General features: G+C 40.0%; 1 protein-coding gene across 2 annotated transcripts; it reads right to left on the minus strand.

The window, feature by feature from the left end:
• Positions 1 to 82: 82 nt before the first annotated feature.
• Positions 83 to 22,632, minus strand: wsb2 (WD repeat and SOCS box containing 2). 2 transcript variants are annotated; one of them, XM_052032352.1, is made up of 9 exons: positions 22,308 to 22,632; positions 19,803 to 19,977; positions 16,492 to 16,724; positions 12,278 to 12,409; positions 7,835 to 7,935; positions 6,361 to 6,533; positions 2,940 to 3,056; positions 2,537 to 2,644; positions 83 to 2,260 (listed from the first exon to the last, which is right to left on the minus strand). In XM_052032352.1, the coding sequence occupies exons 1-9, from the start codon at positions 22,345 to 22,347 to the stop codon at positions 2,098 to 2,100; spliced, it is 1,242 nt and encodes a 413-aa protein (XP_051888312.1). In that variant the 5' UTR covers positions 22,348 to 22,632; the 3' UTR covers positions 83 to 2,097. The 2 variants fall into 2 exon arrangements, with proteins under 2 accessions (XP_051888312.1, XP_051888313.1); XM_052032353.1 differs by lacking the exon at positions 19,803 to 19,977 and having other exon boundaries at positions 129 to 2,260; positions 22,308 to 22,563.
• Between the last annotated feature and the right edge of the window lie 1,640 nt (positions 22,633 to 24,272).

The following is a 24,272-nucleotide window of genomic DNA, read 5'->3' on the forward strand; positions in this document are numbered from 1 at the left end:
TTGTTCAAATGCAGTATTGTTTCATAAACTGCTGGAGTTAGAACTTGTGCCCCCACAATTCCAACTCAAAATCCGACACTGCTTCCACACAGATTTTATTTCACTAGTTAAGATCGCATACATGAAACAACAAGGTGATAATTCCATGGAATTAGACAAAAACACAAACTGTTCCAATAAATTGAACAAAATCTAGTGTACAGCATAGTCTTTAGATTTCCCCCCCCCACTGTTGTGGAGAAGCAAGACAGGAGCCCAAAGAACTGTTAAATTTCCAAGAACAGTGAAATGGTAATGGGCAGAAGGATTATTCAGAGCATAATGTTTACTCAAGGAGGAGGAATTGATTAATCTGCCCTAGTGGTGTGCAGTAAAACAATGGATTGATTGGAAGCCTGGGACAAGAGTCAATTGGCAAGGATGAATAAAATTCTTTGCATGGTTGAGGATGCAAGCCTTTGTTTTGGAAAGTGAATTGCAGAGATCATTCAAGGCAGAGACTAGAGGAAATCATGGCAAAGATGGGCAATGTTTGTGGAGGAAGTTGAGCAAAAATCTACTGCTTAACCTAGAATGGGCAACATAAAGCATTCAAAGCATAAATTTTTTCCCTTTGAGCTCAATGTACAAAATTATTAAATTTTAAATAGGTTTGTAAAGAAAGTTTCAAAGCCTCTTCAGCAAAGACAATTATGTTAAATCACATTGAAAACATAGGACATTTTAGTGCAGCAAGACTATGATCGTGAATGATTGTATCCCAAACTGTGACACTTCAATTCTGTAACAAAGTGCATTATAGCCATACCTGTAAAGCTATTGATAAAAATAGGATATAAACCCACCCCAAGTTTTAGTATCATTGATTGGCAAAACAAGCAAAGTTCTTAAAAAAAACATTTCCCTATTTTTTCCCTTCAGTGTTTAGTCTACATTTATAGATTTGTCACTTTCAGTTCTACCAGCATATGTGGAAAACAATGGAAGTGCAGAACAAGGCAGCAGACAAACACAGGTGTAGAGTCGAAACAGCTTCTACTGCAAAATTCTAGCATTGTAAAATTGTACGTACGTGAAGCCTGACATTCTATTAAAAATTAAGTTCTAAAGATGAAACAATCCTTTTCTAAAGGTATGTACTTTGTAAAATGAATCTTGTGGCTATCAAAAGTACTGTATTAACTTTGATACTAATACACCTGATTCCAGAGCAAAGTACTGATCTAAAGAGAAAAAGTAAAATTAAAAACAAATGTAAACAAATGAAGGAACATTAACGAATTATAGGAAAAGCTTTAAAATTAAGTGGTTACAGTCAGCAGTTGCAAAGTGATTCCAATCATGACAAAAAAGTAAACCAGATTATTGCTTTAAACTGCTTACAGGAGAAGCTATAAACAAGTCAGAAAATAAATTCAGAATTATTTTTCAGGGTCTTCAATACATTTAATGAATAGCCATAAAGTAAGGAATGAAATAATTTAACTAGGATTTGTTCTGGATGCAATGTTAACTGGTTTCCACACATACGACCTTGGCCTGCTGGAATGTTTCCAGCACTTGTTTTTATTTAACTTGATTTCTAATCATGACTTAATCAACTGTTTTGGGGGAAGGGGCTAGAGAGGAAGTAGTATTTTGCATCAATGTGGAGCCAAAAGAATAGAAAAATTCTTGGATTTGTTTCTCTAGACAAACCATGTATTCACTGAAAACACAAGTCTACATGTAGTGGCATTGTAATAAATAAGTTCGATAGGTTGTGTCTGTTCAAAATAAAGAAAGTTCCAAAAAGGTAGACAAAAATATTCGAGACTGTGGATGCTGGAATCTGGAGTGAAAAAACAAACTGCTGAAGGAACTCAGCAGCTCAAGCAGCATCTGTGGAGGCAAAGGGATTCTTGAACAGGACTCAATTTTTAATTGAATGCAAAGCAATTTTAATTATATAAAAAGGGTCTTTTGATGACAGTAATATTGTAATATAGCTGTAGAGAATTTTAATAATATGCACATCTAAATCTTGGTTTAAAAAAAAATACAGCTAATTGTCAGTTCACTTTTCCTCCCAAGATGTTTACACCTCACAGGTGTAAACTAAAAGGTCTTATAAACTAAAAACTCCTTTATCTTTTTTGGCACTTGTAGGAGCATAACCTGCTGGGTTGACATCACGTGGCGCAGAGCATTGCGACAAATGTGTTGTAGAGTTGGCAGGATCCTAGACATAGTCCAGAATTTAACATGCCCATCTCGTGTCCTGAAATGGTTAAAAGAAAGAGTGTAGGTCACAAACTAGTTTGCACAAATACAATGAGAACTAAACTCTGCAATATTATTTATTATCATTGGGCACACTAGAATTGTGTCATAGACAAATGACCATTAAATGATGGTAGGAAGAATGCAGTCATCTCAAATCAATGCTTCCCAAGAGTGACAGCTAAGATTTTGTCTACATAATGTGAATCAAGCATGCAAGTCCAGCATGTATACTAACATTATACAGAAGAATTAAACCACAAAGCATCCTTACCCTGTAGCCAATACACCACCATGTGGAGAGAATGTACAACACAACCCATTGACCAGAGGAGCAACTGTTACTGGCCTTTGTAACTCCAAGGACCAAATTCTCAGCAACCTAAACAAAAATACAAAATTATAATCTTCAGATTGTGACTAAAATAATGAACAGTCTTTTATCCAAGAACAGCTAGAGCAATAAACTGAATAACTTAAATCCTCTAGTTTAAAAACAGATTACAAATCTAATCACATAAACAGAAGAGTATCACTTATATTTACTGGGAGAGGAATAGGTGGCCTCCCTGCACAACTGACCAGGGAGTATGTTCCTATTTGAAACTTGCAGCTTAAAAAAGCTTACTGGAAAAGTTCTCAATGCTAACATTTTTAAAAAGGAATAAGCATCTCACCCATCATCAGCCACCGAGGTAAGACTTAGACCCTCCTGGGAAAAGGAGACCGCTCGTACAAAGCCAGTACTGAAACCACCATGGATATCCACAGCAGCAGCAATTGGGGAACAATGTCTGCAAAATAGCATTTTTACATTAATAGTTTAATCTGGTTCATAAAAAAATTGTTTTTGAGGAACATGGTTAACTGATACACAAATAATTTTTCTCCCCCTCAGATCCAGGAGAAAAATTCTTTATTTTGCCATGCCAAAATTGTCCTCTGATAGAACTACAAATCCCATTTGTAACTGGACAGTGACTACAAAATGGATACTCTGCCTAAAATAATAACAAGTTGTAGCGACTCACCGTCCGAGCAAGCGAACCAGCTCAGCAGTCGGGTCGCGCGTCGGAGCGGCGAGGCCCAAGATGGCGTTGGGCCTTCGTCTTCCCCGAGAGACGGGGAGAACCTGCACGCGGGAAGAGTTCGATGACGTAGCGCATACGTCATTTCCGTTTTCAGTGGGCGGGAACCGTTCCTCTTAAAAGGCCCACACAAGGTGGGAAAATAAATCAGTTTATGTTCTGCAGCCCACCGACTAGTGTCTTGCTTTCACATCACGGTAGCAGCCGCTACAAAGTGATTATTGTGAATTAGAGGGGTTAAATGTTTTGTTGCAACAGTTAAATTCTGCAATGTACAGGACACCTACTTTTATCCATAGCATGAGCAATTGGTATATACTAATAGGATGTCAAAGATGTTCAAGTTTGTGTTCCAACTAAACCATGAATTCTGGAGCCAGTTTAGGAGTGACTGCCTTTAGTATCACTGCAGCATTTTGACAAATGTACTAGACTAATGTTAGAAATCAGTATGGAAAAAATCATGCCTCGGGAATGAAAAAGTTGTGGTTTTGGGAGGCGAATTATTTTTGCTTCAGGACAAAGGATTTCCCTAAGGCATTGTCCATGTGCCTTGGTGTCTTCAGTTGCTTTATCAGTGGTTCAGATGCAGGGATGTTCACTGATCATTGCACAATATTCAGTTCCATTCACAGTTCATCAGTTAATGAAGTAGTCTGTTGAGGTGTTGCTGCTTTTGGGCACAATGTTCATGTGTGGGCTGACTAGCAAGTAATATTAGCACCATGTAAGTGCCAGGCAATGATCATTTCCCTGTGCTCAACAACAGCACTGCCATTGCCAAATATCTCACCAGAAACATGCTGGGGGGGGAACACCAATGACCAGATACAAACCAGACCAGCCACAGAGAAAAAGTATCTGATTACAAGTGGATTATTCTGAGTGACTTGCCTTTCTCCGCAAAGCCTTTACAAGTCACAAGCCAGGAATGAGAGAGAACCCTACATTCGCCTGAATGAATGCAGTTCCAGCAACACACAAGTTCAACATCCAACACAAACCGCCAGCTCCATTAGCAACCCACCCACCACCCTAAATGTTCACAATCAGTGTGCCTTGGCTGCAGTACGTGCCATCTAAAATATACACTCCAAAAGATTCGTCAGTGGAACCTGCCACAAATCTCTACCACCTTGAAAGACAAGGGCAATAGGTGCATGGGAACACCATGGGTGCCTGCAAGTTCCCCTCTTCCAAGTCTCACTGTTTTAAAATAAATCAAAACTTTTTTTTAATTAGTAGGTTTAATATCCTGGAACTTCCAATGTGAACAATTCCGTAGCACAGACTCATCTGCCCTTCAAGGGTAATTACGGACGGTCAATAAATCATAATCTTGCTGGTGATATGAAGAATATGATTCAACGTATTCTTAGATCTCCCACTTTTGTTAGCATTTTGTAACTTAACACACCCTATTTTCACCCATCAATTGTTTCCATGTTTATCTCAACAGCTCCTTTTGTCTTGCACCAGCCTATTTAATAAATTCTCTCCACCCAATCATCTTACTTTCTTCTCTTTATCCCCATGTGTATAGTGATACTGCTATTCCTGGCAAGAGTGGAAATTATCAGAATTCTCTGGGAAACACATTGCTGCAGATGGCTAGGAATGATTTTGTAATTAACCTCTCACTGCATCTTGCTGAAGTAATCACCCTGCTTCTATCAGGAATCCTTACCATAGATTTGGTCACAAGTTCTATTTTTATGGTGACTTAAATATTTGCTTTGTTTTGACCTAATACATCAACTCAGTTGCTTCATCAGATGCAGCCATGCTAATTCCAGCATTTTATTACCATTTGCCTGTTTGCTGATTAAGTGCATTTGGCTTTACTGCAACTCTTGCTGGAAATCTTGCTGTGACACAGTAATATCAGCTGATCACTCAGCACTTCCCATTGCTTTGTATATGTTCTTTGTCATCATCTCCCTGTTCCATTTAAAAATCATGGAATCAGAAAATTTGTGATAGAGAAGACAGTTATTTAGTCCATACTGCACAAAAACAGGGCCTTTGGTCCAACTTGTTCATGCTGACCAGGTTGTCTAACCTGAGCTAGTCCCATTTACCTAATATCACTCTAAACCTTTCCTATCCATATACCTGTCTTAATGTATTTTAAACACTGAATTGTACCCATTCTCTGCAGCTTCCTCTGGCAGCTCCTTCCACATACCCATCACCTTCTGTGTGAAAAACTTGCCCCTCTGGTCTCCTTTAAATCTTTCCCCTCTCATCTTAAATTTATGCCCTCCAGTTTTAGACTACCCTATCTGGAGAATTGTATGTCATTAACCTGAAAATTGTTGCCCTCCCCAGCAATGCTGCTTGACATCCTGGGTATTTCAAATTCATTTACTGTAGGTATAACAAGATGCTAAGATTTTATTTATTCATTTTTCAGGATCTGGGCATTGCTGGCAAGGACAACATTAACTGCCCATCCTTAAAGGCCCTCAAGAAGTGGTGCTAAGCTGCCTTCCTGAACTACTGTGGTCCTTCTGGAGAAGGTACTCCCACAGTGCTGTTTGGTTGGGAGCTCCAGGATTTAGACTCAGTGACCAATGATACAATTCCAAATCTGGGTAGTGTGCAGCTTGGAGGGGATCCTGTAATTGGTAATGTGGCTTCTGCCCTCCTTGGTGGTAGAGGTCATGGGTCTGGGAGTTTCTACTGGAGTGGCCCAGCTATGTGAATACAACGCAGTTTGCAGATGATACATACTACAGCCACTTTGTTAGTGGAGGAGGGAAGGATACTTAAGGCGGTGGATGGTGTCTCAATCAAGCAAGTTGCTTTGACCTTGATGGTGTCAAGCTTCACGACACTTGTTGGAGCTGCAAATGGAGAGAATTTTATCATGGCATTGCCCCGAGGAACACCTGCAGTGATGTCCTGGGGCTTGAACGTTAGACCAACAAGTACAACCATCTTTTGTGCAAGGTATGAAGCAACAAAAATGATTTGGCCATAAGATTTTAAACAGATACTCCTTTACCTCAGCTTCATCAGGCTTTCTCCAGTGTGCGGATCCCACACAATTACGTGCGTGTCATATGATGCAGTAGCTAATAATGCTCCATCAGGGGAAAATTCACACGAAACTACATCGCCAGTATGTCCTTCTAATTTCTGAAGGATTGTATATGAAGTTGTGCTCCACAAAAGGACCTGCAATTGCAATGTAGCAAAAATTATCCACTATACCCTATCTAAAACAACTGCCAATCCCAATGCAGAATTTGTACAGAGTTAGTTAACCAACACACAATATAAAAGTTTGTGTTAATACTGTAATTAGGATTTTCCAAGTTTACATTAGGCTAGCAACTCAAGGACCAACCCCCTGTCTTTGTCAGGGCTGAGAAAATCTAGTTTGTAAATATAAACATTCATACCTCCTTTTTCCCCCCCGTTGGTTTGTCTAGACACTGGAATAAACTCAGCGTCTACTATGCCTCCTTTCTCATGTAGGTGTAATAAATGTGCTAAATGTACTGTAACTACATCCAGATACGACTTCTCTAGTAAAGAGATGGCACAATTTTGGAGCCAAGGCAATACAAAAACACTATGTTGGGTTTCAAGTCAGTGTGCAAGTTGCTTTCCAATTGATACAGAGGCATTGTCTGCCCAAAGCTTGCAGTACCTAATACAACAGCAGGAAATGAAGGGTGTCCTGTGGTGCTTCAGAGGAATAATCAAACAGGAGGTGGTACTAAGTCAAACCAAAAGCTTGGTCAAATAGAAGGTTGAGGAGAGTCTTAATACACAGAATAGCAAACTAGATCTTGAAGGCACAGTGCACACAGTATAAATGTAACTAGTCACTGAAATCAGAACATGATCTTAAAGTGAAACCAAGTAAACATAAATATTGGTTCTGATGTCAAATCTGCAATTTGGAGTTTGTATCAATTCCCAGGAGGCTGCCAGCCTTTCTAGCAAGGGAACACAATGCAGTCAAGTCATCACATTCACTATTTCCCAATTCTAATTGTCTACAAGCTACAGACATCTTGGCCATTAGGTAGGGCAGGAAGAGAAAAATGGAAAGAAAGACAAAAGAACAGAAAGATAAATGGAAATTAAGGAATGGATACCAAAAAAAATAAATTGAATACACCCCAAAACTCCCAGTGGGTTAATCTTGGTGAACCTTATGCTGGGACATGTGTTTTGATTAACAAGGAAAGCAGAAGCAAAATAATCCATTGGTCACAGGAAGATATGGTTCTTGGTTGAACAGTCACAAATAGCAGGCTAATTTGATTTTTAACTATGAAGTGTGAATAACGATCTTGATTTGCAATTATGCCTCAAGGATAAGCAAGTATGAAAGCATCACAATAAAGCAATTGCCAACAAATAATACGCAATTTTCTTAAGCATCAGGCCAAACCAAATCCTAAAAAAAATCTCTCAAAGCCTCGTACTAGCTGGCTTTTACTGCTTAAAAATTGGAAACTTACAGTCTTTCCTCCTCCCACAGAGCAAAGCTTACTCGAGTCAGGGGAGATAGCACAACAATAGACCCATTGTCTGTGGCCATCTAATATACGTAGTAGTTTACCTGTGGTAGAATAGAAAGAAAATACAGAATCTTGTCACACTAAAATAATCCTCACTTTGTACTGGACATCACAATTGTGAATGAGTTAAATATTTCTACAAGCAGCATAGAGCCAACAGGGAAACACCCAATTTAAGAACCATTTCCTGTCATGGAGAGTTCCACGAATTCCAATGGACAGATAACATCTATAGAATAACTGCATCTCTAATTTCTTAATCATAGGAGCAAGTCCTCAAGTTACCAGCCTAAATGACTCATGCATTTTTGGGATGCTATAAAATCCTCCAGCTAACTAAAATATTAACTCTTTCTAAAATGAAAGCAGCTTTCTTTAGATAATAAGTACTACAAAAGAAAAACAAGGATCCTCAGTTGTTAACTCAAATTACCAACAAAACAGTATCCTACGATAGCCTAAAGTGGTGGCAAATTTTGTTGCTACATTATTTTTAGTACGAATTAATGCTCATAAAGGATATTTTAAATTTACATCCACCACCTCTCTCCTCTACCATACTTGCTGCTTGTGTTACTTATGATCCTGCCCCCAACAGATGACTGATGGTGACCCAAAATAAATTCTTCCTTGATTTCCTCTCCTACTCTGCTAGGATGCCTTGTCTTACCATACACCCACACCTGATATTTGGAGGTATTAGATATTTAGAAGGTATTAACTTAACTTCCATTCATTGTCTCACCAGATGTTAGAGGGTTAATATGTCTGCTACACAGTATGCGACAGCAGCAATTAGACCTGTTGTTTCACAGCTCCAATCACCCAGGTTTAATCCCAACCTCGACTGCCATATGTGGAGTTTACACATTTTCTGTGATGGCATGGGTTTCATACTAGTGCTCAGTATTCCTCTCACATCTCAAAGGTGTGCTGGTAGTTTGATTGGCAATTGTAAATTGCCCTTTAGAGTAGGTGGGTGGCAGGAGACTGAGAGCAAGTTGATGGCCACATGAGAGAGAATAGGTTATGAGGAAATGAACGAGGGAGAATAGGACTGGAGTATCGTATATAGTTTTGGTTACCCTGTTATGGGAAAGAAGTCGTTAAGCTGGAAAGAGCACAAAGAAATTTTACGAGAACGTTGTCAGGACAAGGGCCTGGGTTCTAGGGAAAGGTTGAACAGGCTAAGATTTTATTCCTTGGAGTGTGGGAGACTGAGGGACGACTTTATAGAGGTGTATAAAATCAAGAGGGGCACAGACAGGGTGAATGCAGACAGTTTTTCTTCCCCCCCCCCCCCCCCCCCCCCCCCAGGAAAAGGGAATCAAGAACTAGAGGGCAAAGGTTTAAGGTAAGTGGGGAAAAGATTTAAAAGGACCTGAGGGTAAACTTTTTCCCACCGAAGGTGCTGAGTATATGGAAGTGGTTGAGGCATTTAAAAGACATTTGGATAGGAAATGTTTAGAGGGATATGGGACTAGTTTAGATGGGCATCTTGGTTAGCATGGATGAGTTGGGCCAAATGGCCAGTTTCCATGCTGTATGACTATTGGGAGTGCTCAGAGGGCTGGCATAGACTTGAAGGGCTAAATGGCATTCCCTGCTGCAAGGAAATATGACAAATGAACAATGGGGCAAACAATCTGTGGGAATAGATTTATGAAAGTAGTACAGTTAATATTGTATACAAGGACTTTTCAAAAAAAAAAGTACAGCAAAGCACCACCTATTAAGCCTGATGAATTACATGGACAGAAGCAGCATGGATGCAAAATTAGTTAAGGGGCAGAGACTTGTAGTGAACTTCTTTTCAAATTGGAGTGCAGCATGCAATGGTGTCGTCCCTCAGGTGTTGGTATTAGGACAGTGCTCTTTGAGATCTATTAATGTTTGAACTTTGAAATTTATGCCTTGTTTCCAAGTATGCATTTGATATGATACTCAGAAAAGTACTAAACAATAAGTGGGATTACAGACTGCAGCAAGGCAAAGTCAGGCCAGTGAAATGGGCAGGAGTAAATTTTGGCAGAAAAGGAGGGAAACCAAGGTAACCAACCAACTAAACAATACAATGTTAAAGAGGATAAAGAAACAAGAAAACCTGGAGGTATGAATGTGTACCTACACAAATCTTTGCAGGTGGTAGGACAAGTTAAGAATACCAACCATAATTAAGATAAAAAAGGGACCAAGTATATAGCAACGGAATGGAGTAGGTGTCAGGAAAAGTATTAGGCACCACATTCTTGGAACTAGACAAAAGCCATCGACAAGATGCAGAGAAGATTTACCAGAACAACCAGAAATATGGGACTTTAGTTACTTGGCAATTGGAGAAGTTTGGGTTGTTCCCCTTGCAGCGAAGACAGTTCGGAGGAGATTTGTTGAGTGTGTGTTCAAAATCAGAAATGTTTTCAAAGAATTAATAAAGAGAAACTGCTTCCACTCTCAGACAGGTCTCTGGACAGAATAAACAAACTGAAGGTAACAAGTTAAAAAATAATGGGGGAAGGGCAATGCAATTATATAGGACCCTGGTGAGACTATGCTTGGAAGACTGTTATATTGGTCTAGTCTCTCCACCCAAGGAATGACAACGTGACAGGGATTCACCAGATTGACTCTTAATATGGGGTTGTTGGCCTACAAGGAGAGATCAATGCCTATACTCTCCAAATATTACAAGAATCAGGCGATCTCATTAAAACATACAAAGTACTTACAGGAATTAATAAGGTAATGCAGGCATGTTATTTTCCCCAGTTAGATGTCTGGAACAAGTGATCAGTACCTCAAAATAAAGGGTCAGTCATTTAGAACTGATACAAGAAGAAACTTTTTCACCCCAAACAGTTGTGGATCTTGAATTTGTTACCCAAGTGGGCTGTTGATGCTCAGCCATCGAGTCAATACAGAGAAGGATACATTTTGGATGTTAAGGGAAATGGTTTACCCCAAAGACAGAGGTTAGTGCAGAAAATGGTGCCGAGGAGGATCAGCCATTATCTTATCGAATGGCAGAGCATGAGCGGCCAGATGAGTTATTCTCGCTTCTGTTTATGTTCGTAGCTGTACAGCACTTTCAAAACTGCTAACAAAGGTGTGAAGGGGGAAGAGGGGCCTTGTGTGCTGGACAATTTTCTGAGCATCATGTAATGATCACGTGCTTCATTAATCCCTGCTTTCTGCAGATTATGTACAACTCACCATGGGCAACACCTCACTCACTGAAACTGCATTGGCAAAGTGCTGCATAAATGATAATTTAAGGGGGAAGCCAATGAAAAACTCCTGAATTCCCACCTGCCACTGTATTCAATTTAATTGAGCATTTAGTAATTTTACACAACTGTCAGATTACAGAAACTGATACATTGTACCGGTAAGAAAGTGGCCAATTCAATCAGTACAAGCAGGTCAAATCAGCAGTCTCAGTGATACACCTTTACCAATATGAAACTTAAGTCACTTTCACCCCTGACTGCTGTGTTTATGAATGCTATTCAGAATGAAGGGAGAAATCTTCCTCTCCTTCCTTTCTCCATAAATTATCATTGATGAATATGCCAATTGACCCTTTACTCAAATTTCTGGTCAGCTCATTATAGGAAGGATGTGGAAACTTTAGAGTGTGTGCAGAGGAGCTTTACCAGGATGCTGCCTGGATTGGAGCACATGTCTTATGAGGATAGGTTGAGTGAGTTAGGGTTTCTCTTTGGAGAGAAGGAAGCTGAGAGCTGACTTGATAGTGGTGCACAAGAGGCATAGATCGAGTGGACAGTCAGACACTTTTTCCCCAGGGTGAAAATGGCTAACACGAGGGGGCATAATTTTAAGGTGAGTGGAGGTAGGTATTGGGGGGGGGGGGGGGGGGGGGGGGGGGGGGAGGGGAGAGGGCGCGAATGTCAGAGGCAAGTTCTCTTTTTAAAAAAAAAGTGGTGGGTGTGTGGAACGCACTGCTGGCAGAGCTGGTGGAGGCAGATACATTAGGGACATTTAAGAAATTCTTAGATAGCCACACGAATGACACAAAAATGGACGGCTGTGTGTGAAGGAAGGGTTAGATAGATATTAGAGCAGGACAAAATATCAGCACAACATTGTAGGCTGAAGGGCCTGTACTGCACTGTAATGTTCCATGTAACCTGAATTCTTGCTCTCCTGGAGAAGTTATTTAAAGAACTAAATAACTACTGAAGAAATTATCCAATCTGAAACAGTCCTGTTGGAATTTAATTCCACATTTTATCTGCTTTGTTTGGAGAAAATAATTTTTAAATCAATAGTTTTCCTAAAGGCTTAGGAATAAACAACCTGTTAATACTTCAACCTTATAATGAAAGTATTAAATGAAAAAAAATGGAAAAGACTTTCATTTACCATCCTGTTGTAGGTCCCACACACGCAAAGTTGTGTCTCGTGATGCAGAAACCAGCATGAAGTTTTTGTTGGAGATAAAAGCAAAACACCTCACCACAGCCTGATGTCCTTTTAAATTGAAGAGTAGATGTGCTGCAACAGAAATAGATAAAACACAATATGAAAATAAGATCTTTTCCATCACACATCAGTGCACAGAACATTTGCTGGGTCTGTGTTCTGCAGAGAGCTTCCAGGAGGTTAGTTTCCCCAGACATTTAATGTCTGGGCCTGCAAAATACTCAATTGCAGTGGACAAGGTCAATCCAATACATGCTTGAGAAGTAACACATAGCAATGACAATGATCATTGGATGATTTTCCCCTCTATCTATAGTATTTTATACAAGAGCATAAGAAAAAGCCAGAGCAAGTCATTTGTCAGCATGGTTGTCAAAGGTTCTGCCATTCAATAAGATCATGGCTGTCCTCATCTTTACATTCCTGCCCATTTCTTCATGCTCTCAATTGCCTTACAAGCCAAAAGTCAGTCCATCTCAACCTTTACCATGTACATTGATTCAGTCTCCACACCTAAAGTATTCCCAAGGTTCACAGCCCTTAAAGGAGCAATTCTTTCTCATCTCCATCTTAATTGAGTACCCTTTTACTTCAAAATTCTGCACCCAATTCTAGATTGTTTTACAAGGGGAAGGCATCCTCTCAGGATCTATCTTATTAACACCCCCAAGAATATCATGCATTTCATTAAGATTACCCTTTATACTTTTAAACTCCTGCAAGTTCTGATTCAACCTGTTCAACTTTGTGATGTCAACCTTTCACCCCAGGGATCAACTTAATGAACCTTCTTTGAAATACCAACACAGCAGGATTATCCCTCAAGTTAGGAGACCAAAAACTATCCACAGCTCTCCAGATATGGTCCCACCAATGGTACAATACCTCTGTACTTTCAAAACTGCATCCCCTTTTCAGCCAAAGATCAGTTACCTCAGCAACTATTGGGTGTGAAACTCTCCAAGAAATAACTTTAGGTCTTTTAAAAGTGAAGTAAAATAGATCACTTGTAACATGCTCTAGCCAATTGTTCAGAAATAAAGTTACTCAAATACAATTTTACTCTGGTCCTGCCCCAACATGTTAGCTTCCACCCATTACACACTGGATCTTGCATTTCTCAATTACATCCAAGTTCCATCATCAGTATATTCCTATATGCTTCACTTTACAATGGTCATTACTGAACTTGAATCGCACGTTAATGACTCTAATGAAAAGGAACCAAACTTATTTCTGAATTCAAAGCAGAAAGAACCAACGTTGAAGGAACACAGTTGCATGCACAAACATGCCTGGTTGTCAAAGGGGACCATTTGTACGATTAAAGATTAAACATTTAAAGACAAATTTGCATCTCATGGTTCATGATGCAACGGCATCTCCTCTCCATTCTGCTTGCACAATAAAAACCAGTGATATTCCTAGTTTTGAGGAGTGGCCATGGAGTTACCAAAGAGGCTGCTGAGTCATTGGGGAGTGCTCACTCGGGCTTCTGTGTCACCCTCCAAACTACCACCAAGAAGGACGAGAGCGGCAGACACATGGGATCACCACCAGCTGCAGGTCCCCTCAACATCGCACATTGTCTTGACCACCACCAATTCACTGCATCTGAATTCTGGATCTCCATGCCTATCAATGTTTCAATGTGCTGGCTCACCATCACTTTCTCAAGGCCAACAGCGATGGGCAATAAATGGTCAGATACCAATAGAATAATAAAATAACTGATACACTCTGCAAGCTAACACTCAACAATTAATAGGTCATCTGTGGCATACAAGCTTCCCAGGGCAGCCTGTGGTTTAGGAAGTGTACCTGCATGCCAAAAATCTCAGACTGAGAGCATGTGCCACCATTAGCATTCAGAGGCAGGCCACTTTTCTGGTTGAGATTCAGAACCTTTCAAGTAGCTACTGATCTATTGCTTGCATTAGAGGATCTTTCCTGATGACCCCATGGCTTACAGGAGGTAGCACTACACGACAGGTGTAAATTTTCAGAGCTCATTGAATGTATTCACCACAATTAACATAACACCCTCACAAGCCAATTGCATTCTAATCAAATGGCTCCCATCATAAGCATCAGTAAATAACAACTTGTAAAAAAAATGTTACTCACAAATGCTTTGAATTTATCCCCCCTATATAAAGGGGTACCAATCTCTAATCACTTTAACCAGGAAAATTCATGATTTTTTGTTTAAAAATCTATGCTGCTGTAAACTGAAGGACAACACACACAGTTGCTCTCCAATACTATAGACTCCATATTCGAAAATCACTTGATACAACTATTTTCCAAACAGTGCAAGTGATCTGGTCAATTCACCTTCCACAGCATAAAAATGGACAAAATGACAATGAGTACACAGACCAGCATGGAAGAACTTTGGGGGATTAAGTCTAAGTGGTGAGAGAATAGATAGGCTGGGTTTGTTTTCCCTGGAGTGAAGGAGGCCAAGAGGTGATCTAAGAGTTATATAAAATCATAAGAGGCATAGGTAGGGTAGGTAGACAGAATCTTTCTTCCCCCCACGGTAGGGGTATCAAAAATAAGAGGGCATAGATTTAAGGTGAGAGGAAGAAGGTGTTTTAAAGGGGATTTGAGGGGAAGTTTTTAATTTTTTAATAAACTGACTGATAATCTGGAAGTGGTGGAATACATTTAAGGGAGATTCAGGTGGGCACTTAAATAGGCAAGACCTAGAAAAACATCAATCTAATGTGGGCAAATGGGATTAGTATTGATGGGCAAAAAGGTTGGCATGGATGTAGTGGGCTGAAGGGCCTGTTTCTGTGCTGTACAACTCTGCAAGTTCTCCTGCACAGTGTTTCACAGAAATAGCAATAAGCTTTCTTTGCCATAATTACTGAGAACACCAAACAAATTAATTTGTTCAGTATTCCATATTGTAAAAAGAAAAGCATTGAGTGACCATAAATTAGGTTGCTCACAGACAGAATTGGGCATCCTTAATAAAAAGTTTACTTTTGTTGATGAACCAATATTCAGCTGGTTTCATTGAAACCAGTCAAATACATGATGTAATAAATACCACGCCCTGCCCATTTTAAAATGCATGTTCAAATATGCTGCCTATTTGTTGCGGATTGTGGTAATGTTTTAATAACGCAAATGAGCTCTCGTAAAAGTTTATGCCTGACCAACACAATTTCCCAAGTGCTCCTCCCAGCAGAAACCCTACCCCAGTGAATTTAAGGGAAGGGTAAATGGAAAAAGGAGCAATTTTGCTGTAGTGGAGTGATTGTAAACACGGGAGTGGCTTCAAAGTAATTCCTTTTAAAAGGAAAGCACTCCAGTTGAGAATTACATTTCTAGATTTTACCTCTGGTGTTGCATATAAAGCCAATGACATAACTTGAGCAAACTATCAATAAGTGGCTCCCAAGGAAATTTCATCAACTTGCAGCTTCCTTACCCATCCTAGACCAGACAAGCAATGACCAAAGCAGGAAACAAGAAATGGCAGCCTAGTATTGCTGGCCACCCCTCCCATAATTAGCTCCTTCATAACCATATTTCAGAGTGACAGGGTTTTGTATCAAGCCAAAGTTATTGATTGTTATATAGAAATAAATTGAAACCTGGAATTACATAGGAGAAACATACAAAATGACTCAGTGCTGATATTCAAATGTGTTCCCGGCTCTCCATACAGCTGAATGTTTATCAATAAGCTCCTCTGCCAGGCAGGAAAACTGCAGCTTCTACAAAGTTTGATGACCCCTATCAGGACAATCCTTCGAGCACTATAATTAATTTTAGTGTCTTTGGGTTAGCAAAGGAAAGTACACAATTTCATATTCCACAAGATCATTAAAAAAAAACTTGTTTGAAGCACACTAGTGGATAAAGATCAGATCAGGCTTAACTGTGAATCCCCCAAAAATATACTCTCTGCCATCATTCCACAGCCAATTATTACATTTGATTAAATAAAACTCCGAGAGGGATTTGCACCATTGAATCTATAACCACAGTGAGGTTAGTGTTTTGAGGAGAGAGGAAAAATAAGATGTTTTCCCTACAATTTGTTTAAAGGCTGCAGTTCCTCTGGGTGGGAAGTACACTATCACCACAATGACACCATTGCCAACATAACAGGATACCTCAAGACATTTTACCAGTAGGCACTTCCCACAGTTTGATTTCTCCATTGGAGAGGCCTGTGGCGAGGATCATTCCCGAGACCCGAGACATGCGCTTGCTTTGGTTCGCTGACAACTGACATGTGTTCTTAGAAGAGGGTGCTCCAATTGCTAACCCCCACACATTTTGACCGCAATCGATTATCTTTTCTCCACACTGGCTTTTTGCTTTTCCATCCGATTTTAAACGATTTGCACTTTTACGGCTTCTGTGAAGACAAAAGAAAAATGCTGATTAAGAATTCACTGAAGATATGCTGACCATTTTAGGATTAAAAACTTCTGTCTGTGCAAACACAAAGCTGCTTGCACTAGATCAGCAGCTAATCCAGACTTCATTTTGAAGGACCAAGCAAGCTACTTTATGCAACATATTAGAAAAACAACCTGTGGCAGGTTTAAAAGGTGGTTTCCCTCATGATCATGGAAGAATCCAATCATTTTAATTGTAGTTATTTTCCTGATAATTCTATGTACACTTAACATTATTTACGTAAGATACAGCATGGAAACAGGCCAGACCAGCCAGTCCGACTTTCCTCATTGAACCAACTTGATAAACCTACACATCCTCTCCATTATCTTTATCAAGTTCCCCTTAAATACATGTATTCTATTCAACTTAACTACGACGAGTAGTAGCAAGTTCCATATTCTTGCCACTCTGATGGTAAACTAGTAATGCAGTTGTTAGCAGGCCGACAATGACATTTCCATCCTAAAACACTGTAGAACCTCAGAAATTCAGTGGTTAAATTGGCCAAGACACTGACCAGTTGGGACATCTTTCTAGACAGGTCCTAGGTTCACATTTGTCTGTAGCTAGATTACCATCTCAACTGAGGTGGTAAATGTGCAACATTTGGTCAAGGCATCCCAAACTTATAGCTAGGAAAATAAAAATCAGCCAGTGTTCCTGCTCACTGGGACTGTGTTTGTCATGCGAGGACAGCTCATGACCCACTGCGATGTTCTCCATGTAAAGTAGCAATGACTAATGCCCGCTTGCACTAGATGGCAGAGGATGACAATCACCATTGAATCACTCTACAAGGAAGGCTATCTCAGGGGAAAAAAAAAGACTGGTAAAGATGATAAAGCTGGTATAATGAGATGTTACAGAATGGTTAAAAAAATACAGATGTTTATATTAATTACCACTGAGCTAGGGAGGCAGAACATCATCCACAGTTCCTCATCCCTGGAATAATTTTAGTTATTTTTTCCCCCGTACTCTCTCAAGGTCCTTCTCATCTTTCCCGAAGTGTACTGACTGGAATTGGACAATTATGACCGATGCATCCATATTCAAGTCACCAACAAAAACAGGTGTCCTCGCATTGAGCCCTGGGGAATGCCAGCAACCATCTTCCGCAGACTGCAAAACAACCACTTACCATGTCTCTGCTCTCTGTCCTTATCAATGCTGCTCCAGACCCTTAACTCTAGGTAACCAATCTTTTATGCGCAACTTCATCAAACAATTTCTGCATTCCTTCAATCAACTTTCCATGTTGCCACACCAAAAACGCTGTCAGGTTTGCTTTTAACTCCTTGTTAGCTCCCCTTTATAACTCAAACTTCTGCAAGTGACTTAATTTCCTCTATCAACCCACCCCCACCAATTTATTGTTTCTAAAGGCTTTCCCACCAAAGGTTAAAATGACCAGCATGTGGTTGCCGAGTATAGTCTTGCAATGTTTAAACAAGGTTTCACACCTGCCACTTTATAAACCACAGTAATTCTCCTGCATCTCCTGGTGCAGGCCAGCTTCAATCAGTGCCATCCACATATGATACAGATCTTTGTTAATGTGTCTAGTTAACGAACAGGGCTGTTTGAGCTGGCTGGATAGCTGCAATCACTATAGTAGTTGAAAACTCAAAGATGATCTACTACCTACATTCCATTAAACACATTCAGATTAATTGTAATCACAATCCCCCAGCCCATTTATCAAGAACAACAAAATCTTGGCTGCAATACCAAGGGTCTCATCAGCTAGATTAATTTAAGGATAATTAAGTAGATTTTTGATCAATATCAATGCATTTTGCTACTATTGAGAATATTTTTGTTTAAACTGAAATTGGTTATGACTTCATTTGAGAGATGTCCTTGTGAATGTGAGGTAGTGAAACAGGCTACAGAGTTCCTCGCGAAGTCCGGGTGTGACCCAGTAATATTGCATCTTCATCCAAAGATATTGCTCTTTGAAGTAGTATTGACATCCATTTTCCTGTAGCATGCACTAAATAGCATGGTGTCTGTTGGAATATTCTCTGGTCTACCTATTGGATACCAGCATGCTACTGTTGGTCAGTGTTAAATACACACATTACCTTAAACATATATATAAAAAAAGAGGGACTGAATCAGGTCATCTCTTAGGAGGCAAGTAGTAATGCAATATTGAGTCCCTCTCACCCTTCCACAAAAGGGCACCTAAGATGCACAACATTGAAGTCATCAAACAATTTGCAGACGTTCAGTCTCCCAAGGACCCTGGCATTTTTTTTCCACCTGCAAAGCATAATCCCCATTCTGTCACGATTCACGCAGTATTGTTCCGAGATAGATTTTTGGGCCCATTGTCAAGGGAACATGCCTTTCATTTACTTATATCAATCCTAGACATATCTCAAACCATGTGATCTTAAGCAAGTACCAATGGGCTGTCAAAGAGAATCTAATAAGTTGTTTAACGTTATAAAAACTTACTGTTGCTGTAACAAATGCTAGCAAACCTTAAAATTCAGGCCAAAATTAACACCTCTAACAATCAGGTGATTTTTATTTTGATAGAGCTAGCAGTTACATTTAATCATGAAGACCTTGCTTACAGTTCTTCCGATGGTACATCATATGGCCAAGTTATGCTTTGACAATTATGAAGGGCAATTTTGTTCTCAAGTACAGCTTTGCTCCAGTAAAGGCAACTACAAATATTAGCAAAAATGGTATTGATTAACTTCAAGGTGTTTTCTCATAGGCAGTTTTCATTCTTTTTAAATTGCATTGTGCCCAACTTTATTCCCAGGCCTATTTATTGGTGGATTGACGTGTGCAAGATTAAACTTTCTGTCATAATCTACTTGTTTCTCGGAACAAAGGAGAAGGTAGCGAACTCCATCATGGAGAGCAACTAAGCTTTCAGTACAACAACTTTGCATACTTTAATTATGAAAGCATCACAACAAAAAAAAACTCTGGAATAAACATGAAGAATAATAATCAATAACCAAAGCTTTGTTTGATTCCTTAAAGACTGAATTTGAAAACTTACATTTTGCAGCTTTCAAGTGGCCAAGGAATCAATTTTACGATATTGTGTCCTTGTGACCATGCAAAGTACAAGCCATCAGGTGAAAATGCCACACCCCAAGTTTCACAGCCAGATTTGCAATCTAATTCACGAGATCGGTTGGGTACGAGCTTTGCAACCAAAAGAGACCCAGCTTCTGTAAAAAAAATTATATTGCATACCAAACATTTTCCTTCATGAATTGATCCATAACAAGCAGCACCATCACACTAACTTTTCAGGCAGAATTTAAATAGTAAGAGGATATCAAGTCCTTCCCCACTTTTACATCTTTAGCGTTTAAACGAATCCATCATATAAAACTGAAATATAATGTAATTATGCCAAGTGTTTCCATTTAAAAAAAAATTAACAAATTTTTGATTTAATAAAAAAAAGTGTGGGGGGGGGGGGGGGGGTGAAGGAACTGTCTACGTTTCAGGTCGAAGCCCTGTAACAGGGCTGAGAGCGGAGAGTGGAGAGGGCCAGTATGGAGAGTGGGAGTGGTGAAGCAGGAGCCCAAGGCGATTCGTGGACTGAGGAGGAGTGAAGGATGACAGGCAGGTCGAGCCAGGTAGGAGAGGGGAGGGGTCAAGTTGGGAGTCAGAGGCAGGTGGATGATGGGTGAAAGAAGAAGAAGGGCAAGTGGAGCGGGTGGGAGGGGAGAAAGAAGAGGGTGCAGGTGGAGACAGCTTCTGGAGGGTGATAAGCAGGGAAACAAAGGCTACCAGTGCTACCCACTTGTAATGAGTTCCCCATGCCTGTTGAATCATTACAAGTGAATTGTGAAACACAAATCATTTCCTGCTCTCACGGGAATGAGTTTAGTTTAAAATCAAAATCACATTTGGGTCACATTTATCCTGCGACCAATTTTAAAAAATTCCAACAAAAAATGAAACTACTCATGTCAATAGCTTGTCACAAAGTGACACACAGATCTCTCATTCTCCAAAACATTATTTCTATATTAAATTGCGGCTGAGGCCTCTCTGATTAGGAACTATCCTATCACAATTCCTTTCTCTATAGTAATTCATCGTTTCTTTAAAAGAAACATATCAAAAGGTATAAACTTAACACTGGGGAGCAAAATTATTTCCATTTCAAACCATCCAGTATATCAAAAGCTCACACATACCTGCAGGTAAGTGGGATGCAAAGATAACACTTTCTACACTGTCCAACAATGAGCATTACTCCTGTTACCCCAAGGCGACTACAGAGATCTCCATACTCATTTTCCTCTTACAGGCAGAGCCACATTAAAATATTTAAGGAGCTTACAAAATTTGTATCCCAACCCATCCAAAACAAAAATGATCGAACTAACCTCCTGAAACAAACTGCTAATTACAATGTCAATAGTGGCTGAAATATAGTATTTTGACAGCGGGGCAAGAAAATTATGGCTTCATACCTTACTGTTTTTTTTGTCTTTTACTATTCACAGAAAGGAATGAATATCTGGTGTTCTCTACCCCCCAGAGCGTTGGGATGCTAGATCATTGGGGATATTTAAAGAGGAAGTAGAAAAACATTTTGATAGATCAGGGAATCGAGGGCTATGGGGAACTGGAACAGAAGAGAGGAGGCCTGGGGCACATCAGACATGATCATATTATACATCAAGGCAGGTTAGGAGGGGCAGAGTGGCTGATTCCAGCTCCATTTTTCTAATGTTCCTAATATAAAAATTGTAACATCTGGCAGAATTATCATCTAGCTCATTTCTTCTCTTTTTATAACAAACTCTTAACTGGATTAGTAACTGATTAGAACCCAAAAAAATCCGATTGTTTCTCTTGTTTTGTAAAATTAATCTGTTACCTTCACATAATCCATAAATTGAACAAGGGAGGATAATCCAGGAACAACGTATCACAGAGTTCCACCTGAGTCCAACCCCACTAAATTACATTGAAGACAGTCATTTATTTTTGCATCAAAACGTGATCCATTTGAAACAATTTGGATTTGGAAGCTACATCATTGGAGTAACAATTCTTATTCATCAGCAGAAAATGTTGGCAGTTAACCAGCTTTCTTTTCCTGGTCCAAATACCCAGTTAATTAAACAAAACGCTAATTATAAGATGGAATGAAACCAGTTAGGTTCAGGCTAGCACTAGTTTTAAATACTGCTTAATTTTTCAGGAGGGAGCCAAGAGGAAAGAATCAATAAACACTGTGACGTTGTCCAGTTTAAGGCTTCGGAATGGGTTTCGTATATCACTTCCCCGATCGTTTCGCAAGCATTTAGACTCTACCCCTTTTCAGGTGAAGCACCTACAGCTGTTAACATTTCCCAGGGCGCAACTGCTTTTTCCAACCCAATTAATAACGACAACACAGCTCGACAATTTATACATTTTAAAAAAGGCTTGTACGTTTAAACTTTGCAACAATCCCAGCATAACGTAATGCGCAACTCCGCTACGTGCAGAGTGTGCTTTCTACAGGCTTGTCCCTCCAGTGTTCACTGACCTGAGCCGCATGCGATATATTCGTCCATCAATAAAAACATTCAGCTGTCGGGCTGCGTCCTCAGGCAGATGGTAAAGAGTGAATCTACTTTATGTTTCGGTTTCGGGCCAGTTTAAAATCTTCCCCTTTGCGCTCCACCCACTCCATGTGGGAAGGTTTCTATACTTTAAAAAGTATAATTTAATCACAGGTCAGCTGCGCACGGAAAGTCCTGGAACGGGCTACACTGGAGGACGCTGCTGCAAACACACTGCAAGTCAACAGCACTGAACCCTCCCCATAACCAGCTGAGCATCGCCACGTGATCCAGCCCAGCTGATTGATTGACAGCCGGTCGGCCACAGCGCCCCCTTCCAGCAAAGAGAGTGAAAAGTGCCCATTTGCAGCCTCTTGTGTCTCCCACTTTCTGACTCCTGTGGTTTTCAATCGACGTCTCGACTTTTTGGAAATACAATCGTTGTGTGTTGGTGTCAGTCTCAGCTCGGCGATAGTACACCTACCTGCAAGATCATACATTCATGTCCCATAACAGAAATTTAAGGACAACATTTTGGTTTGCCACTCCAGTCCATTGCAGAGGGAATGCCACTCTGCTGAAGGTTTTATGCTTTGCAATGAGCTGTTAATTGAGTTTTTTGAGGAGGGAACTAAGAAGGTTGATGAAGACAGGAATGAGAAAGATGTCGATATGAACTTTAGTGCAGCATTTAACAAGGACGCATGTGGTTGGCTGGTCCAGAAGGTTAAGGCACTTGAGAATCAACACGAGCTGGCTCATTGGATCCAAACTTGTCTTGGTGATAGGAAGCAAAGGGTGGTGGTGGAAGGGTGCCTTTCTGATTGGAGGTCTGTGACCAGTGGTGTACTGCAGGGATTGGTGCTGGGACCCTTGTTGTTTGTGACATATACTAATGTCTTGGATGTGCGGTTGGAGGCATGATTAGTAAGTCTGCAGATGACATGAATATTGGTGGTGTTGTGGGTAATGAGGAAGGATGTCTGAGGCTACAGCAGAATATTAGATAGAATGAAAAATTGGGCAGAGCGTTAGCAGGTGGAATTTAATCCTGAAAAATGCATGATTATGCATTTTGGGAAGTCAAATAGAGGTAAGACATATAATGTAAATAGTGTGGAATGTTGATTAACAGAGGGACCTTGGGCTTCAAGTCCATAGTTCCCTAAAAGTGGCAACATAGGTCAATAGGCCAGTGAAGAAGGCATATAGCATGCTTGTCTTCATGGGTCAGGGTATAGAATATACCTTGGGATGTTATGTTGCAACTTTACAAAACATTGGTTAGGCCGCACTTGGGGTATTGTGTGTTGCTCTGGTCACCACACTATAGGAAGGATATGATTGCATTGGAGAGAGTGCAGAGGAGATTCACCAGGATGTTGCCTGGAATTGAGGACATTACTCATGGGGAGAATTTGAATAGCTGGATTTGTCCTGAGGGGTGACCTGATATAAGTATATATAATTATGAGAAGTATGGATAGAGTAGATAGACTAGTTAGGCATATCAAAAACAAGAGAGCATAGGTTTGTGAAAGGAGTTTTAAAGGGAATCTAAGGGGAAAATATTTTACATAGAGTAGCTGATATCTGGAACTCACTACCAGAGGAATTGGTGGAATCAGATATATTCAGTATGTTTAAGAGGCATTTAGACAGATGCTTAAATAGGCAAGGCACAGAAAAATATGGACCTAATGTGGGCAAATGGGATAGTATAGATGGGCAAAAAGGTTGGTCTGAAGGCCTGTTTCTGTGCTGTATGACTTGAAGGCTCTATAACCGAATGACTCACCTGTCCCGAGACAGATATAAAAAAGTCTCTGACCTGAAATATTAACTCTTTTTCTCTTTTCACAGATGCTGCCTGACTCGCTGAGTGTTTCCAGCATTTTCTGTTTTTATTTTCAATTTCCAGTATGTGCAGTTTGTTGAATTTTGCAAAA

This window comes from Pristis pectinata, chromosome 17 (genome assembly GCF_009764475.1).
Source record: "Pristis pectinata isolate sPriPec2 chromosome 17, sPriPec2.1.pri, whole genome shotgun sequence".
NCBI lineage: Eukaryota > Metazoa > Chordata > Chondrichthyes > Rhinopristiformes > Pristidae > Pristis > Pristis pectinata.

Coding starts and splice junctions, on each gene's coding strand:
- wsb2 (XM_052032352.1), bottom strand. CDS start 22,347: ATGTTTTTATTGATGGACGAATATATCGCATGCGGCTCAG. Junction 12,410..16,491: donor ACTGTGGGAAGTGCCTACTG/GTAAAATGTCTT, acceptor TTTCTGTTGCAG/CACATCTACTCTTCAATTTA. Junction 7,936..12,277: donor GTGGGACCTACAACAGGATG/GTAAATGAAAGT, acceptor ATTCTACCACAG/GTAAACTACTACGTATATTA.